This window comes from Rhinolophus sinicus, linkage group LG14, assembly GCF_036562045.2.
Source record: "Rhinolophus sinicus isolate RSC01 linkage group LG14, ASM3656204v1, whole genome shotgun sequence".
Classification (NCBI taxonomy): domain Eukaryota; kingdom Metazoa; phylum Chordata; class Mammalia; order Chiroptera; family Rhinolophidae; genus Rhinolophus; species Rhinolophus sinicus.
This window is the reverse complement of record NC_133763.1, coordinates 22,945,713-22,964,946: the sequence shown is the minus strand read 5'-3', so window position 1 is coordinate 22,964,946 and position 19,234 is coordinate 22,945,713. Positions and strand designations below refer to the sequence as shown.

At 46.1% G+C, this 19,234-nt stretch overlaps 1 protein-coding gene across 1 annotated transcript; it reads left to right on the top strand.

The window, feature by feature from the left end:
- The first annotated feature begins 6,718 nt into the window (after window positions 1-6,718).
- Window positions 6,719-9,139, top strand: LOC109434261 (transcription factor SOX-17). Its single transcript, XM_019711055.2, has 2 exons — window positions 6,719-7,225; window positions 7,861-9,139. Exons 1-2 carry the CDS (start codon window positions 6,919-6,921, stop codon window positions 8,766-8,768), a joined length of 1,215 nt encoding a protein of 404 aa, XP_019566614.2. The 5' UTR covers window positions 6,719-6,918; the 3' UTR covers window positions 8,769-9,139.
- The last annotated feature ends 10,095 nt before the right edge of the window (window positions 9,140-19,234 follow it).

Sequence of the window (19,234 nt, the reverse complement as noted above, 5' to 3'; positions counted from 1 at the left end):
GTTTATAGACCTCTCTGGAAGCTTTTGCCAATAAACAATTTTGATTAAAGCATGATGTTAGTTATAATAGATGCTACAATATTATGAAATTTCATTAATTTTTTTCTTGGAAATGTTTGTTTAGTTGTTACAATGTGTTTACCTCCAATATTAGGGTAAATTTTTCTTACTTATTCTCCAAACATATCTTCATATGCTAACATGCATAAATTTTATTATTAAATATCTGTGTAGCACTTACTATGTGCCAGCCCCTATTCTAAGCAGTTTATGAAAAATTAATTCTTTTCATCCTCATAAAACTCTCTGAGGTCATTACTATAATTATCCTCCATTTTACAAAGGGGTTACAGAGAAGTTAAGTACTATGTTCAAGGATACACAGCTGGTCACCTGTAGAGCTAGGATTCAATCCCAAGCAGTACAAGTCCCAAATTTGTGCTCATAATGAAAGAAAGTATCACATTACACTGAGCCTCAGACTTATAGATGCTGGAGAATTATTTTTTTATTAAATGAACAGATTATTCTCTAGTCTCTTAGACTGATTTGGAAGCATTAAGCAAATTACCCAATTGCTCTGTGCCTTAATTTTTCCACTTTGTAAAATGGAATTGATAATATTTACAACCCATTTCTCTTCCAAACAATAGTAAGAATGGAGAGAATTTATTTTATCTAGCTGCTATGTGTATGTTTTTATGCCTTAAAGACTGAGTCAGCAGTTAAGTATAGAGGTGGCCAATAACAATAGACATTAAACACACAATTCAGTATAACTAACAGTCTCTTTCATTCTGAAAGAGTGTGTAGTACAGGGGCAGAGGTTTGGAGACCTCCCTTCCTTATATTTGAACTTTATCCCCATATAACTTTGAACTGTTTTCATTTTTTCAGCTGAATTAAAATTTGTTTGTATAATACTATAAACGATATGTCATCTAGTGCTTCGATTATGTGACCTAATTAAAAATGTCTAATTATAGCTCTCCTTAATGAAAATGCTTTCTTGTTACAGCCCTGCATCACTGATATTAAATATGTTATCATGACCTGGTTAGGGACAACCCTGGAAATTTCTGTGCTAAGAGTCCTTACTCCATCTCTACCTATCAGTGTCTTTGTTGAGTCCCTACAAATCCCAGCAGGTCATTCTTTAGTTATTGATACAGCATGAAAAGAAATTCAAATCAAGACCCACCACCTTTACAAGCAAGGGCAAACCAGTGGTCATCTGTGTAATGTGACCTTGAGTATGGCACCAATCCTTTTTCCATCTCAATCTCCTCTTCTGAAAAATGGGGAAAATAACAAAGCCTGCCTACCTCCAGAGCTATTGGGAGGATCAGATGAGTTAATGTATGTGAAACTGCTTTGTAAACTGTGCTCTATGATTATTAAGAAATTAATACTAAAGGTTCTGGTTTTTAAAAATCCCCCAAAGATAGAAATTTGCTTATGCATTATATCCACAGGCAAAATTTTCCATGTACATTGTTGGCCTGGACGTCCATATCGAATGGGTTCAGAAAAGCCATAAGACTTGAGTTAATCCTCAGAAGATGTGGGATTTAGGGTGCTTAATGACTAGAAACTGAAGGAGAAGGTGAGGGAGAAAATGGAGGCCTGAAGTCAGGATCACATGGCCTACACAGGTGCATCTCAGATGAGAACAGTCTTTGCCGAGGTTTACAGACATAATTCTTCGTGCCTTGCCTTGAAGGGAGATGACCCTATGACTCAATCAAGCACAACTGTAATAGTATCCATAAGCATATATTAAATACCAATGGACTATGTGTGCTCTAGGGATATAAAGATGAAATGAACCAAAGAGACTGCGTTGCTGTTAATGAGTATTGACAAAGTTGTTGACGAGGTACAAGAAATGAACAAAGAAGAAAAATTCAGGTAACAGAGGTCAATTGGAGGCTTACTGCAAAGGAATCCAGCAAGGATTGCTAATATTTTCTCTCCTGTTAGAAATTTTGGAAGCCAACTCAGCTACTATTTGAAAATCTGATATGCTTGTGGCTAAAACAACACTGAAGAGCAGATCATGAGAGCTGTCTAGAGTGAACTGTCCTATGACCTATTAACTTTGGTCATTCCCATGATCACAGAATGCACACCTTGCCCTAGCCAACCATCTGGCAAAATCCAGCTCTGCTGACTTGGGAAACTTGGCAAAACAGTTTTCGGTGTGGAAAGGCAACCTCTTAACTCTACTAGAAAAAAATATCTCAGAGAGCTTGGTCTACTAATGTCAGCATCACCTTTACATGACAGGAAAAAAATATTTGGGTACAACAGGCCCAGAACACCCAGATGAGAGTGAATAAATCAGGGAGTAAGACTAATTGGTACTGCACTGTACATTCCTCCGAGGCAGGGGCCGTGTCTGCTTGTCTTTTGGTGGGAGTGAAAGTGGACAGGCTGCTGATTAAGGCTGTCTGGTCAGTTGAGGACACAACTCTACAAGGAAAGCCTGGGACTCTTCTAGGGTGTGAGGAAAGCGGGAGCAGGTCAGCAGAAGCGGGGGCATAAGCCATCGCTCTATTGAAATTTCCTTTAAAGTGGCGAAGCAGATATGAAGGGGTCAGGCAGGGCTGGGTGTGTGTGTAGTTTGTCCTGGGGAAGGAGCTGGCTGCCTCACCTTAGTGCCGCCGACACCCGGGAGTCTGAGGTTCCCTAAGCCAGAAAATAAAGGGAAAGAGCCCACACTTCAAACCCGGACCACAACTGGGGATGGGAGGCGGATACCTTAGAAACACCCCGCGGACGAGTTTCTGTGCAGGGAAGTGGCCCGGAAACAGCGCATTTCCTGTCCAAACCCCAGGCGGGGCCAAGCGGGAACAGGGTTACGGTCTAGGAGTCGCCTGCTGCCCGGGCGGGGTTCTGGGGTGGCCTGGAGTGGTCTGTGGACTGGACAGGGGTGCGGGCGGAGGGTGAGGGAGAGGGTGTGAAAGCCGAACGCAAGCCTCCCACGGTCTTTCGGAACAAGCGTTCCAAAGCCCCTTTTGCTTTGGCCCTTTTTCGGCTCCGGTAAGAGAGGCCCGAGAAACCGAGGGGCAGGGTCGGGCGCAAGGTGTGGGATCCGAGGAGGTCGGACAGTCCGGGAGCCTCCGGGACCGGGGTGGGGGCGGAGGGGCTGCGCGGCGCCGGCTTCGGCGGCGGAGCGGGTGGCTGCGATCTTCCGGTCCACTCTTTCTTCCCCACCTCTCCCATGCCGCCTGCGACCTTCGACCTAGCATCCCGGGCCCACGGGAAACTGGCCCAGGGCCAGGGAGGAGACAAAAAGGTATCCAGAGGCACGGCGCCGCCGCCACGTCGGCGCCGGGGCGCACGATGCGAATCTGCGGCGTCTGGCCGCGTGGCTCTCCGTTGGAGGTGCGGAGGTACCGCAACGCTCCGCCGCTGCACGCCGCCTGCCGCTTGGCTGCCAGAGACCGCGGAGAGCGCACGATTTGTAAATGCAAAGGCATTATTGTTGTTCTGTGTCCCTGGGACACCATTGTCTATTCCTCGGCGGGACGCCCCGGTGTTTCCCCAGGGTTTGAAGTGCGCACTCCCCTCCCCGCACCCATAGACTTACTCTACAGAGTCAGCCCGGATCTATTTGGGTGTCCATGGCCTTCCCTATCGACTTGAGTGTCCTTCGTCCGGCTCTCGCTTCCCGAGCATCGGAAACACAAAAGCTTACAGGAAATAACCCAGCCTTTGCCTGCTCACTCGGGGACCCGGGAAAAGCTCGGCTTTGACTCCAGGTCTAAGCCACAGCTCGCCACCTACCCGGGTTAATTTGTGCGCCCTCTGGCCAAAGGCCCCAATTGGTAACGGGCACAGCTTCTTGTTGCACTAGTCGCTTCCTCACTCCGTCTTTCCAGCCTCGGGTCTGGCCTGGTGACCGCGAGTACGATTGGTAGCCAGGAGCCCACAGATCCTGGACTCTGCAACGCGAATGTACGCAGCTGGCAATGCAAGCGGGTGTACAAGGCTCTTACTCGCGAATCTTGCTTGTATCACCCTCCTCCCGCTGCCGGGTAAATCTGTGGTGTTGAGAAAAGCACGGCTTGCCAGGAAGCCACTCCGGATGTTTGCTGCTTTTCATGTGGCATTTGTGGCTGCCTCTGATAACGTCCTGAGCTCGACTTCCAACACCTCGTTTAGTAAAGAGACCGAAATAGAAGAGTCCACACACCCGGACTGGTCTGCGGCGCCGCCGCCCCCAACACCCTCCCTCCCAAATATGATAAATGAATGATCATTAAAAGAAATTAGATCTAGGTAACGGTATGTAAAATGGATCAGTCTTGGGAAGCCACCGTTATTCCTTCTTGGTAACTACAAGTGAATTGCTGCTTTATATAATAACGCCCTGGGAAAGTGTTATAAGAAGGCGGGGGTTGGGGGAGGCCGCTAAAATCTGAAGCTCCAACTGCATCTTATGGATGCTGTGCTCTCACCTGATTTCTCAGTAATCTTACCCAACAAAAATCAGTAGTTAGTCTCCCAAACAAGTGCAAATAATAATAGGAAACCCCCAGGTTTTCTTTGCCATCAGTTTCTCGACTCTCTTGGCATCTCTCGGTGTTATGGGGTGGGAGAGAGAACACGAGTATGAAGAAAGCATACAAGGGCAAATCCGTGCGTACACATTTTTTGGATTCACACCTGGATTGTGTTTTCTATATTATTTTTTACGGAATTAGTCAAATAATTAGACAGACACAATGGATTCTGGAACAGGCATTGTTTTTGTTTGGTGTTCAATCTCTATTGTAAGAAAATGCCTATAAGGGGGCAAAAAAAAAAAAAAGAAAATGCCTATTGGTTCATAAAAAGTTTTGTGCTAATGGGAAATTTTGCATTGAGATCTTTGAAAAGACATTACTATTCAAAAAAATTAAAGAAGATCGCCAAGAAAACATCAAGGAGCAAGGCATTAGGGAATTAATTTGTTCTCTCTACTATAGTTTCCTTACTTATATAACCATTTGCAATGCAATTATGCTTAATTTTCAAGCCCACATTTTTTTCCAGAAAAAATGAAGCTTTAAAAGAAAAGTACACAATCAGTTAATTTGTCTAAGAGCAATTGCTCCAAAACCATCAATTAACACCTCTCTATGATTTCCTTAAGCAGATTAAATTTTGTTTCTTGTTTGAACATCAGAGATCCAGGAACTAGAACCACTTTCTCAATTTGTCCTCCGTAAGAAGACTGGCTGCTCAAGGTGAGGGGGCAGCCAGTACTTCACAGATCCTCCCAGAGTTAAAGCTGGCTTAAAACAAGCCTGTAGGAATTCTCTGGAGAACTGGCAATGTCAGAGAAACTGAAGCCCAGGAGTTTCCAAAGCTGTGTTTCTTTGTTTTTATGGATGCCACTAATAAGCAGGCTTGGTAGATGACTTAGTCACTGTAATATCACACAGAAAGCTGCAGCACTTACCTTCCAGATTCCGTTTTTTATCACTTCTAGTTTGTTTTTTATCACCCCTTCACAGTACACAAAGAAAATCTGTTCTGTAGATCGATGTATCAATTTCTTCGGGACGTTATTTAACTATGCAAAAATGGCCGTGTTCGTTGCCATAGAAAACAACACAAATTAACAACAGCTTAGTGATTAAGAGCTCCAAGTGTGAAGGCAGACTACTAAACTCCACTCCCCATCACTGATCTCTGGCAAGTTCCTTAACCTCTGTGCCTGTTGCCTCTCCTGTACGATGTAAAGTGGTAAAGTGTCTACTTAATAGGGTTATAAGGCTAGTTTGCTGGTTGGACAGCTCTAAGAACAGTGCGTCGCATGCTGTGCCATATGAGTGCAATGTAAGGACTTGATAAAAAACCCCACTGAAAAGTTTTCTCAGATTTAAACACAAGTTTAATAGTCATTCAGATTTTCATTTCAATTTAAAGAAATGTATAGGAATCTCTACTGCCAGGATAACCACCTTAAACTAAGAGTTAGTTATTTTGCTGTTTTTCCCGGAATAGACAGGCATTTGGGTAAATGTTGTTGCAGTTTTTACCACAAATCAAAACTAAGTCTTGCCTATTTTACAAAACACATATGAGAAAATTTTATGTTCTCTATACCTTTCATGTATAAATTTTCAAGGGTTGGTTCATCGTTATGAATGAAGACTTTAAATTCTTCAGGATGACGGGATATTGGCTATAGAACGTCTTTCCGTATTTAACTTTGTTTTGGAAATTAGAATTTACCTTGGATATAGCATTGTGAATATAATACAAACAAGTTGAGTCCTTGGGGAGAGAATGCGTTTTTTATTTATTATCAACAATGTCTACTGCATTCGACAAAACACATTTTCAGAAGACCCGTGGGGTTCCATGGTAGAAGCTAGGTAACCCACTACCGAAACATTCTTAGCTCCTGTAATAAAGAGTGGATGCTTTGTGTGTTGATCCAAACTACCGTGCCCAATTACTTGTATCCAGCACCCCAGAAGGTTTTTCAGGAGTCCCGCTTGGGGTCGAAGAGGACTTGGAGCTAGAGCCCGGATCCAGCCAGTGGGTGATAGGTGTAGCCCTGGGTGCGGGGCCAAAGGAGGGGAAAAGGGCGGGCGTGGGATTGAACCGGGACTGGGGACTCTGGACGCGGGCTGGGCGTGGGCCTAACCACTATGGCCAGGCCCGCCCCCGCTGCTCTATTGGTCACATCGGTGCAGAAAAGGCCCCGCGACCGGGGGCACCCGCAGTGTCACTGGGCCGGCGGGGGCGCTGGTTGCCCGATCGGCTGGGACCGGTCAGGAACGCCGGGTTCGGGCCAGAGAGACTCAAGCAGCCCGCTTGGCATTACCCTGTCTCGCTCCCCAACCCCTCCCCCGCATCGGGGGAGGCCGCGTGTCCGGCCGAGGATTGTGGGGCGCGGGGCAGGGCTGGAGCGCCATGAGCAGCCCGGATGCGGGGTACGCCAGTGACGACCAGAGCCAGACCCGCAGCACGCTGCCCGCGGTGATGGCCGGGCTGGGCCCCTGCCCCTGGGCCGAGTCGTTGAGCCCCCTCGGGGACATGAAGGTGAAGAGCGAGACGGCGGCAAGCAGCGGGGCGCCGGCCGGGACCGCAGGCCGGGCCAAGGGCGAGTCTCGCATTCGGCGGCCAATGAACGCGTTCATGGTGTGGGCTAAGGACGAGCGCAAGCGCCTGGCGCAGCAGAACCCGGACCTGCACAACGCCGAGTTGAGCAAAATGCTAGGTGAGTCCAAGCTCCGGATCTAGGGTAGTGCGAATCGCGGAGCCACTTGCCTGAGCCCAAAAAGGTACCGCCCTTGCGCCTGAGGCCAGGTGTGTGCTGCCGCTACGTCCCTCCTTGGGGTCCTCCTCTCTTCTCCCGCTTCCCGGTCTCTCGACTCTCCAAACAGGCTTTCAGCCTTAGTCATCTGTGACCCGATCACACCCGGGTGACTGGGAGTGTGGGTACTACGGCTGGAGGCTGGGGGGCGGTGGCTTCCCTCGCGTCTCAGCGGCAGCGAGGGCACTCCTGGCGCCGAGCTGGGTTGGTCGTGCCCGTTCCCCTACTCCTTCCCCAGGTAGGGGACGTTTTCCGTTGTTCAAACGACCGGGTGTGGGCCAACCGGGAAGCCGCTTCCAGGAGGCTAAAAGCAGGGAGTGATGTCCTCAGGGGACCCTAGATCTCTTATCTTCCCCAAGTGCTCGGGCTCCCCTCGGCTTCAAGAGTTCCATACTTTCTTTCACTTTTTAACTTGACCCCTTCCCTCCTCTAGTTGCACAATTCAAGGTCGGAGGGAGAGGTGGGGCCAGGTGGGGCCTGGAAGCCGGAGCTCAGATAGTAAGCCCCGCGCCCCCTTCCACCTTTCCACGCCCATGCAGGCAAGTCTTGGAAAGCGCTGACTCTGGCGGAGAAGCGGCCCTTTGTGGAGGAGGCCGAGAGGCTGCGCGTGCAGCACATGCAGGACCACCCCAACTACAAGTACCGGCCGCGGCGGCGCAAGCAGGTGAAACGGCTGAAGCGGGTGGAGAGCGGCTTCCTGCACGGCCTCGCAGAACCCCAGGCGTCTGCGCTGGGCCCAGAGGGCGGCCGCGTGGCCTTGGACGGCCTGGGCCTGCCATTTCCCGACCAAGGTTTCCCCGCGGGGCCGCCACTGCTGCCCCCGCACATGGGTGGCCACTACCGCGACTGCCAGGGCCTCGGCGCGCCTCCGCTCGACGGCTACCCGCTGCCCACGCCGGACACGTCCCCGCTGGACGGCGTGGAGCCCGATCCGGCCTACTTCGCGGCGCCGCTGCCCGGGGACTGTCCGGCGGTCGGCCCCTACAGCTACGCTCAGGCCTCGGACTACGTGGGGCCCCCGGACGCCGGTTCCATGCACTCCCGGCTCGGCCCGGAGCCCGCAGGCCCCGCAATGTCGGGCCTCCTGGCGCCCCCCAGTGCCCTGAACATGTACTACGGCGCGATGGGCTCGCCAGCGGCCGGCGGCGGGCGCGGCTTCCAGTTGCAGGCGCAGCAGCACCCGTCCGGCCCCGGGCAGCCGTCGCCCCCTCCGGAGGCGCTGCCCTGCCGGGATGGCACGGACCCGAGCCAGCCCGCCGAGCTCCTCGGGGAAATGGACCGCACGGAATTTGAACAGTATCTGCACTTTGTGTGCAAGCCCGAGATGGGTCTCCCTTTCCAGGGACATGACTCGAGTGTAAATCTCCCTGATAGCCACGGGGCCATTTCCTCCGTGGTGTCCGATGCCAGCTCTGCGGTATATTACTGCAACTATCCTGACGTTTGACAGGTCCCCGATCCAACCCAGCCTGCAGGCCAGAAGCACAAACAGTGTTACACACTTCCTGGAAGAGCTAAGGAAATCCCTAGCCTCACGTTGTTTTGTTTTGTTTTTAAGTTGCCTTGGCATATAATTTATGGTAATTTATTTTGTCTGCCACTTGAACAGTTGGGGGGAGGAAAATCTGAAGTTGTGTTTTAAAATTTGTTTAGATACTTGTTTCCCACAGTGTCGTTGTTAAAACCCCATTTCCAACCCCAAGTTTACCAGTTTTGAACGTCCAGAACAACTCTTCATTTCTTGAAAATTTATTGATCAAAGAAATTTTGTCTCTGGTATGTTTTTCAATGTTTAAAAAAATAAAATCTGGAATCCTATCTTTTTACTCTGGTAGTGCCTCTGTCACAAATGCCAATTTTGTTTGAGACCAACGTTAAGTATTAATAGGATTAGACATATTTTAAGGGTCACATTTAACATATAGTTACTGTAAATTTCTCATTCTCTTGTAATAGTAGCCATAACTGACTTCAAGGAGAACCCCTGAAAAGAAACATTAGGGTATCCAAATCTGATGTAATTGTTTTTGCTAAGGGGAAAAAAAAACCTCACCGAATGAGCCTATGTTCAAGTAATCTTAGTCTCTAAAAGGCAATGGTTAATTTTTCAGTTTTAATATATCACTTTCATCAGAGGAGAACATTCAAGTGCTTTTGGTTTTCTAGTCGAATCTTGAGATCTCCTTAAAGAGGCTTTTTGTTTTTGTTTTTTTTCTTGTCATTTGTATTTCAGAGTGTTTGTATTCGGTCTTAACCATTGAAATTGCCTTTAATAATCCTCACATGTCACTACCTTGGGAAGTAGTGTTATTGGATTAAAACTAGGAGTCACAGGAACAAATGTGGATTGTGACCTTAACTTTTAATGAACCTTAGCGTCTATAAGTTCATTTGGATATTTTGGTATTATAGGTTAACTGCATATGTGGCCAATTGCATTTCTTTTTCTTTTTTTTAAGATTTTATTGGGGAAGGGGAACAGGACTTTATTGGGGAACAGTGTGTACTTTGGGACTTTTCCAAGTCAAGTTGTCCTTTAAATCTTAGTTGTGGAGGGCACAGCTCAGCTCCAGGTCCAGTTGTGTTGTTAGTTACAGGGGGCGCAGCCCACCATCCCTTGACAGAGTGGAACCGGAAACCTTGAGGTTGAGAGAATGTGCTCCAACCAACCGAGCCATTCCGCCATCCGGGAGCTGAGTGGCAGCTCATTGACTTCATTCTAGTTGTGGAGGGCGCAGCTGGCTGACCCCAATTGCATTTCTTGACACCTGCAGTTCTTAAACATGGGAGGGATCCAGAGATGACTTACACGTATGCAGTGTGCTTCGCAAATTCAACCAAAGCTACAACCCTATGGCATCACTGTCCTGCATTACAGGGAAGAAACTGGGTCACAAGATTGTGACGTGGGTCAGCCCCTGCCATGTGTTGCAGCACTAATTGCTGTGGCCCTTTCCATCACATTTTGCAGACTGAGACATAAATGGGGACATGGCTTGTAATGGGCATTTCCTGTGCCAGGTGTTTTGTCAATGCCATTTTTTACTGAGTTTGAGCCTGATTAAACCTGTGAGCCTAGGTGCTATTCTCCCCATTGTGCATGAGGGAAAAGGAGATAGTGAGCACTCACCTTCCACATACATATAGTGAAAGCTTAGTGTTACAAGTTCTTACAACATTTGTTCACTGCTCTTTCTGCTAGGGCGTGTCCACGTGCACTGGTAGAACTTGCATTCTGGTGGCGAGAAACTATATAACTCTCCATAGTGATAAATTTCTGTAAATAAAAGGAAGGAGTAAGAGGATAACTTAAAGCTTTTATCTTGAAAAGGGAAACTCAGCTGAAACGGTTGCCTGGATTCTCTTGAGAAATGGCAGGGTGTATGGTTAATCAAAAGTCCTGTTGAGTTACATTCTTAAGCACTCACCAGATACAGGTGGGGCAATAATAAGAGCAAAATTTTAGGCATTCCTAATGCCTTCCATCCCAATGGAAGGTAATTAGTCTTCACAATAATTCTTGGAGGCAGAAGCATCCATCCCATTCCTTCTGTTTTACTCAGATTCAAATAAGTGACCTCAGGTTCTAGATAGTGTGATTCCTTTTTACTTTGGAAACAAACTCGTAAAAAATACATTGTTTTCCTCCCCATCTCTGCTTCTGAGATACTTTAGAAGTATGCCAGGTGGTAAAAATCCAGGGCAGCTCTCATTGAGGTTCTAAGCACTCCGATGTCTTATTTGAATTCAACTTACCTTAGTTAATAGTCTGAGGGAAGCTAGGAACATGGACAGGAGCATGGACCCAGGAACATGGACAAAAGCACATACACAATATTTTAGGTATAATTTTAGGCAACTCATGACCCCTTATAACCCATCCAAGGGTTGTAGGAACCCAAAGCCGTCAAATTTAGAAGCCCTAATGGTGAAGGTTTATTGGGAACCATGCCACTCAAGCATCAAAGCAAAAAGGTGGTTTCCCTATATTTAAATCACAAAGGGACAGCTAAAGAACTCTCTCATGTTATTAAATTCTCCCTTCTTGAGACTTGTATTTCAAGGAACATGGGAGTATGTTCTCTCCAAGTGTAAAGAAAACCCATAGTGCCCTGCCAAGATGAATATATGATCTTTTCCTTTGTGAAATTGTGGTGGTAGCTAGTCTCCAAGGTTGGCCCCCCATGAACCATATCTTGGGTATTTACATCCTTGTATAAACTCCTTCCACACTGAATCTGGGTTGGACTTGCTACTCTAACCCAAAAGAATGCAATAGAAGTGCCAGCTCCAGGCCCAACTCTTAGGAAGGCTTGGCAGAGTATATTTCTTGTACTCCTGGGAGCCCTGAGCTACTATGTAAAAAGTCCAGTTACCAAGGTGGTAAGACCATGTGGAGAGACCACATGGAGAGGAGAGGCCCTGCAACTCCCTTAGGAGAGAGGACTGAGCCTTCCTGATAACACACTCTCTCCTGACTGCCTGCCACCATCTTACTGGAACTCAAGAGAGCCCAGAAGAATAAAAGCCCAGATGAACTCAGGCAATCTACAGGGAAGAGATTTAAAAAAAAAAAAAAGTTAGTAGTTATAAGCCACTAAATTTGGGGATGTTTTATTATATAGCAACAGATTATTGAAATAGTTGTTATCCTTAAATAACCCTTTTTTAAGTATAGGAAGGTGGGCACTGGTGGAAAAATCAGGAAAATGGGTTTGTGGCCCTGTCAGAGACACCAATATAGCTTGCTTTTTTTTTTTTTTTTTTTTTAAATATTTTATTGGGGGAGGGGGACAGGACTTTATTGGGGAACAGTGTGTACTTTCAGGACTGTTTTTCCAAGTCAAGTTGTTGTCCTTTCAATCTTAGTTGTGGAGGGTGCCGTTCAGCTTCAAGTTGTTATCCTTTCAGTGTTAGTTGTAGTTGTGGAGGGCCCAGCTCAGCTCCAGGTCCAGTTGCTGTTGCTAGTTGCAGGGGCCGCAGCCCACCATCCCTTGCGGGAGTCGAACTGGCAACCTTGTGGCTGAGAGGATGCGCTTCCACCAATTGAGCCATCCCGGAGCTCAGCGGCAGCTCAGCTCAAGGTGCCGTGTTCAATCTTAGTTGCAGGGGGCACGCTGCCCACTGTCCCCTGCGGGACTGGAGGAATTCAACTGGCAACCTTGTGGTTGAGAGCCCAATGGCCCATGTGGGAATCGAACCGGCAGTCTTTGGAGTTAGGAGCATGGAGCTCAAACCGCCTGAGCCACGGACCGGCCTGACACCAATATAGTTTTAAAGTGAAGGACAGAATATAAAACTTGTATTCAGGTTAGCTGACTCTGCAATATCATGAAATGCATAGATCCCTCTTTCCTCAGGCAGACTCAGATGAAGTAACCATAGGAACCAGCTAGTAATTTTTTTTTAAGTATTAAATTTGTCTCATTTTTTACATTTTTATTTTGAAAACAGATACATACAGGTTACATTTCTTTACCCACCCTCACCATCTCATTGTGATGTATACTTTAGTAGTATGTCAGGAGGTAGGAATCCGGCTCTTTCATGGCCTGAGATACCTTGACTGGATGGCAGCACAGAGTCTGCACACCTTTGAAGGACCCAGAACAGTAAGCAAGAGGGTATTTTCCTTCCCACTGAGACACTGACTACTTCTCTGTTAAAGCTACCAGGGTGGGTCTGAAAAATTACAAATAATCTTGTAAGTTACTTATATAAGCAGCTAAGAGATGATATCACAATGAAACTACATGTTTGACTTATTATTCTTATCTCAGAATATTATTGTCCCTTTAATTTGAATCACACTGTACATCAGCTTCTTCTTTACATTTGTACTAATATCAAGAAAAGAACATACAAGCAAAAGGAATTTAGAGAAAATGGAATGGGGTACTATGAACCAAAATAGATCATCTCTGTCTCTGCCTAATGCTTCTAAATGTCCCATTTAATTATTTTTGTTTGTTTTTGATATTCAGAACTGTGCCAGTCACATAATAGATGTTCAATATTCCCTTCTTCTCTCCATTCACCTTTGATTTGTTTTGACAATTCTGGACAGGGAGAGAGATTTTACACCCATTATTTCAGCATAGATTTATTCTTTTTGCTTATGAAGTGTTTTCTTCTGAGTCCAGAATATTCACCTGAAGAAAAGGGGTATTTATGTCCTGACCCACCCCAATCTGGAGTAAGATTTGAAAAGTTAGGTTCCTTTTCCTCCACTCAATAAGACTGTGGCTGAGAGAGCATTTCTTGAGGTAGCACCTATCCCCGTCCCTACCTTCCTTCTAGTGAGAAAGTTGCTGTGTGTTTTCTTCTGAATTATTAGGAAGCTTTGAGTGAATTAACAATTCAATTTGTACCATCCCCCTTACACAAACACTGAACCCTTACCACCAGCAATTCTCCCAGCTTTATTCAAAATACTAGATGTTAAAAATCTTAATGCAGCATAAAATAGAATTTAAATAGTAAAACAGTATTTTAGTGCAATATAAAATATCTTAGCAGTATTATAGAGCAAGTGCTGAATAAGTTGTTGCCATGGTACTAGTGATGTTCTAGAATGTCAACTTTCTCTGCAGCTCAGATCCAAACAAAAATGTAGCTGAATAAAAGAAATAAACTTTTAAATCTCATTCTTGCTGAAGACATTTTAGCTTTCAGGGTCTTGTTTCCACTTTAGCCAAAGTCTTAAACACTTTGACAAAGTCAAATTCATAATATGTATTCCCCAAACTGATGTTGCTCGAAAAGATAATTTGTGAAGTCACACTCTGTGTGGTGGGTGAACATAAATACCATATATGGCAGTGGATATGCTGTGGATGAGTTTTTTCCAAGATCATGGCCAATGCTAACTGATGGAAAATCAGTGCCCTCCCATATACTTGATCTCTTGTTAGGCAGGGGAAAGAATTGTGGCCAGCTTGCAGTAGGCCGAGCAATTTTCTGGTCTACCTGATTCCTCTGGCTACAATGGGAGCTACATGTGCAAGGGCTGTCTGTTTTCACTTTGTATCACCTGACCTGGCACCTGGTAAACGCTCAGAAAATTGACTAACTTGCTTGGTACCTCAGTTTTCTATTGGTGATTCCTGAAGAAATCCAAAGAACGGGGTGGTGGGAGTGTGTGTGCTGGGGGGTGGGGTAGTTACCGCTTTGCCTCTCCTCTATTTGAGACAGTCGCCAGTGGCTATAACTCCTTTCCCTTGAATAATGTGTCAGAACATCAAGCTCAGCAAAACAATTAGCTATTGGAGCAAGGAGTAGAGAATGGCTGAATACTGCCGCGAGTGGCAGTTTTCCAAAAGAAGGAAAATCTCTGCATTTTGAGTCAGTTCATCCGGCTCAGCAAGTTAACTTTGTGAGTTTTGAGAAATCACTCACCTTTCCCTGAACAGTCTGCTCATTTGTGAAAAGTAGGGCTAATGATAAAAAGCCCTGTCTCCCTCAAAGGATGGTTGTAGTGATCAAATGAGATTGTGTTGTGCTTAAAGGATTGCTTCAGTGCCACAGAAAATGCTCTCTCCTCCCTCTCCTCTTCTCTACTCTTTGATTTTATGTATCTCTATCTATCCCAGCATTCCTGGGGGATTTAATTTCATTATTCCATTAGGAAAGAGAAGACAACAGTAACTCACCTCTCCTGGTACTTTGATTAGTGGATTGAGAATTTTATAGCCTTGTAAGATTGTCCATCTTAGCTGGAAACACAGGCCATCTGTGTTTTACTCTAAGCTTTGGATAGCTCAGCCTCTTTGATTATAAAATGAGACTAGAAGTAATTGTAACTTGAAGAAGAACTTTGTATAAAATGCCTCAATTCATATGAACTCCCATATTACATGAAAATCTCAAGGTCTTTATACAGAGACAATTAATTGGGGCACACTGAATGCCATATCAAGTCTGCTAACAATCTTTCAGTCCAGGCCTTCTTCCCACAAATCATAGTTTCTCAAGTCTTGAATTATATGTACGTGTCATTAACTATTTTTTTTTAAGGAGTGAACAGAGTTGGAATTCTTGAGAGCAAATAAACACAATTGAATGGGGGTGGGGGGGAGAGCAAATTAAGAAATAATTTCTAGCTTCTAGAAGTTCCAAGTAATGCTGAAACTTGATACTCAGGTTTTTGAATCTCTCAGTCCTCAAAAGTCATTTTCCCAGGGCAATGGTGGATGAGATGAAGAAACGAAAATTCTGAGACATATATGAAACGAAGGAACAATTTTCAGTTGTTTCCTATACATTGGATTTTTTTGCTTATTTTAATAAATCTGTTTAGATGTTTGAAAACAATAGTAGGAATTGCAGGTGCACACACACACCAAAAATATTAAACTGAAAAGAGCTTAGTGAGATTACTAGAGGAAGAAATAAGAAAATAAAAATTGAAGTTTGTAGTGTCAGTAAAAAGGTTGTGGGTATAGAAAGTGTATACTTTTTATTTATTCATTTAAACATCTTTAAAAATTTAAATGATGCACATATTTACAAAAAAGGGAACATTGCATATGGGCTTGTAACATAAACTATGAGTTGTGGGAAGATTCAATCTTTCTCCAGCCCAGTGTCAGTCAATCCTTTTTTTTTAAAGTTCTATAGGGTGTTACCTACATTAACAACTCTCTTCCTCTGGTAGTTAGGAGGTTAATTAATTAATATGCCTGAGCAGCTAATTGTATGTTTATCAGTTTTAGACATTGACTTCCTGCCGTAATCGCTAAGCATTTCCTGTGCTCCTTTATCTACGGAAGGTAGTTACATCCTCATTTCCATTTTTTTCTATTGATTATCATTGCTTTTTAAAGTACTAGGATTACACACCCTTTTTCTTTATCTCCCTTCTGAGAAGGTGAAGATAGCGGCACTCCTCTCTTCTGCGAAGGTGGGTATTTTTTGATAAAATATTTTTGGGGGCGGGGTGGGAGGACAAGAGATGAAATACTGACGCAGGCATTACATATGGAAGGATATCCATTTTCACAGCATTTCAATCAATCTCAGACCAACCGAACTGCTTACCATCGTGGCTGGGATTTAAGTTCACACACTTCTTATACACGCTAGGAAAAAGAAGTGGTGTCCAAGCTTTACACAAAGGAAAGATAAAACCACGTAAAGGGCAAATCCTAAGCTCAGTGGTCGGTTTCCTCCACTCATCCCCCACCCAGCCACCCTCAGTCCTGGGCCCTTCTAGGTTCCATGGAGGCTGTGGCGATTCCCTCCGGTGCGGGCGTCTGGAGAACAGGCTCTGGAAGCCGAGGGCGCCGCTCTCCGTTCTCCAGGAATCGGCACTTAATTGAGAGGGACGTTTTAACAATACTCTGCAATGACTTTCATTTAGAAGGTTAGAAGTTTTAGGTTTGGTGTTAAAAAAAAAAAAAAAAAAATCTGGGAGTGGGTCAAGGAGAGCACTGCCGGCAGCGCGGCCCGCACCCGTCCGGCCACTCGGGTAACCGTGATGAAAAGACTGCGACGTCGTGCACTTGCTTGGGGCCCTTAGCTTTGTCCCCTGGTGCCTGCCTAGGGCTGGTATACACCGCTTAGAACGAATCGGACTCGAAGGTTAGAACGGGGCTTCCCTTTTTCACTCGGTCAGGAGTCTGCCTGCCGCGCGGAGACTTAAGAAGGTCCAAACGTGACATCCGGGAGTGGCTTTCCTCGGCGGAAGAGAGGGAATCTGGGTCTTGGCGGGTTATTGTCTGTTGAGGGGGCAATGAAACCCAATAACTATGGCGTGAGTTTTAATGAACGAGTGGCTGCGCGTGGTGATGCTCGGCGCCTGTTCCCGGCCGCGCAGGTGGAGTCCTTTATGGGTCCCAAGAGATCAGAAAAGGCCCCGCGACCCACAATGTCACTGGGCCGGCATTGGCTGCGCTGTGGGCAGAGGCTGGCCAGGAATGCCGGTAGTGGGTTCGGGCTGGAGAAGCTTCTCCTTTTCTCACTCCCCACCCCTCTCCCCGCGTCGGGGAGGCGGCGAGTCCCGCAGAGGGTTGTGGGGCGCAGGGCAGGGCTGGAGCTCCCTGAGCAGCCTGGATGCGGGGTAGGCCAGTGAGGACCAGAGCCAGCCCTGGAGCGCGCTGCCCGCGGTGATGGCCAGGTTAGGGCCCCTGCCCTGGGCCGAGTCGCTGAGCCCCCTCGGGGACAAGAAGGTGAAAGGCGAGGCGGCGGCGAGCAGCGGGGCGCCGGCAGGGGCCGCGGGCCTGACCAAGGGCGAGCCTAGCAACCGCCGTCTTCAAGGTGTGGCTAAGGCGGAAAGCCAGGTGCTGGGGACACCGGACCGTGGGACGTGGAGCTAAGCCCCATGCCGGGGGAGGCGGAGCGTGGGAGACCGAGGCGCTTAGAACCCAAGGGGATGTGGGAGGAGGGGGCTTCTGTAACGGAGACGCCGGACTCCGGGAAAAGCCGCTTTGGCGGGTCAGTGACTCTACCTCTGAGAACTCGCTCGAAGGGAGTTTTACCTCTGGGGAAACAATTGACTGGCAGGTCAGAATCATCTTGGAGGCGGGAGATGAAATTAAACAAAAAGGTTCAAGACCAAATTGTTAACCACCTCCAGGTATAAATGGTAAAGAACACGAGATTGTGCAGTCTTGGGAAAGATTTTAAAGGTGTCACCTAATCAGGCCATGTTCTCCGAAAAAGTAAACTCTGGAATGTTCTTATTCCAAGTTTTTTTGTTTGTTTTGCTTTGTTTTTCAAAGGCTGATTTCGTCTTCATTTCTCAGGTAGGAAATCGAGAGGCTTAATACAGATAAAACTACCCGTCATTAACGGAGCTGGAAAGGCACCCAATAGCAGAAACATGTGCAAAGCTTTGGAATTTCAAATGAGACAGGCTGCAGTTTTGAGCTTTTTGGTGCTGAAGTTTATGTTAGAAAAGCGGGGAGATGGTGGTCTCTGGTTGTGAAGAGTTCGAGCTCCTTATTCTTTCAGTCTTTCAAAGTTGAGAGAGAGTGGCCGTTTTTGTTTGTTTAAAGGAGGAATAAAATGGTCAGACTTTATTTTCGTTTTACCAATGTAAAATCATTTGTCTTTGTAAATAGCACTATTTTTTCTTCTTTTTTTAAGTTTCGCACTTTTCCATAAAAATTTAAGCAGCCCATCACGGGAAAACAAAGTTATCCCTGCTGTAGTCTGACCTTCAGAGCTAGTGAATGCATACAGATCCTGTTTTCCCTTCCACACATTTTCTCTATATCCACAGTAGGATTTTCTTTGTTTTTCCTCCCACCAATGGGATCACATTTTCCCTACTATTCGGCAGCTTGCCTTTTTTCAGTCAACAGTACATATTTGGCGTTTCTGTGTTCCTAGAAGAAACTCTATTTACCTTGTTGGACTGTCCTCTCCGCTCTCCTGTGAGGTCAGCCTCTCTTGTCCCATCTCCAGGCCAACGTAAGTTTTTATCTTGATTGAATCCTTTCATGTACAGTAAAGAGTCCTGAGACTCCTTCACACTCATGCAAAACTCAGTTTGTACACATGAACAGAGAGTACCGCACTTAAAATATAGGTGACTCTGTGGGGGAAGGACATTTTACCCGAGAAGAAAAAGGGCAGAGAGTGTGAACCCTAAGTGCAGTCTTTCGCAAGACCAATCCTTTCCATTTCCGACGCCAGGGGTGCATGCAGCCCAGCGATGGGTAGAAACCTCTGCTGGGGGTACTCTCTCCTGGAAATTGTCCCTAATATGCCCACCTTACTGGGACAGGTGTTGGCGGCCAGGGTGCCTCGTTGGCACTTCCAGGACCCTATATCACTAGAAGCTAATTCCGTCCAAGTAGTGAAATCTGCCCAATAATCATTGGCTGATGGAGTCCCTGGTGTACCTGCTCGGGCATAATGATTAATATTAACCTCCACTATCACACTGTCTTCTTTTGGACGGTTAAA

Coding starts and splice junctions, on each gene's coding strand:
- LOC109434261 (XM_019711055.2), top strand. CDS start 6,919: ATGAGCAGCCCGGATGCGGGGTACGCCAGTGACGACCAGAGCCAGACC. Junction 7,226..7,860: donor CGAGTTGAGCAAAATGCTAG/GTGAGTCCAAGC, acceptor ACGCCCATGCAG/GCAAGTCTTGGAAAGCGCTG.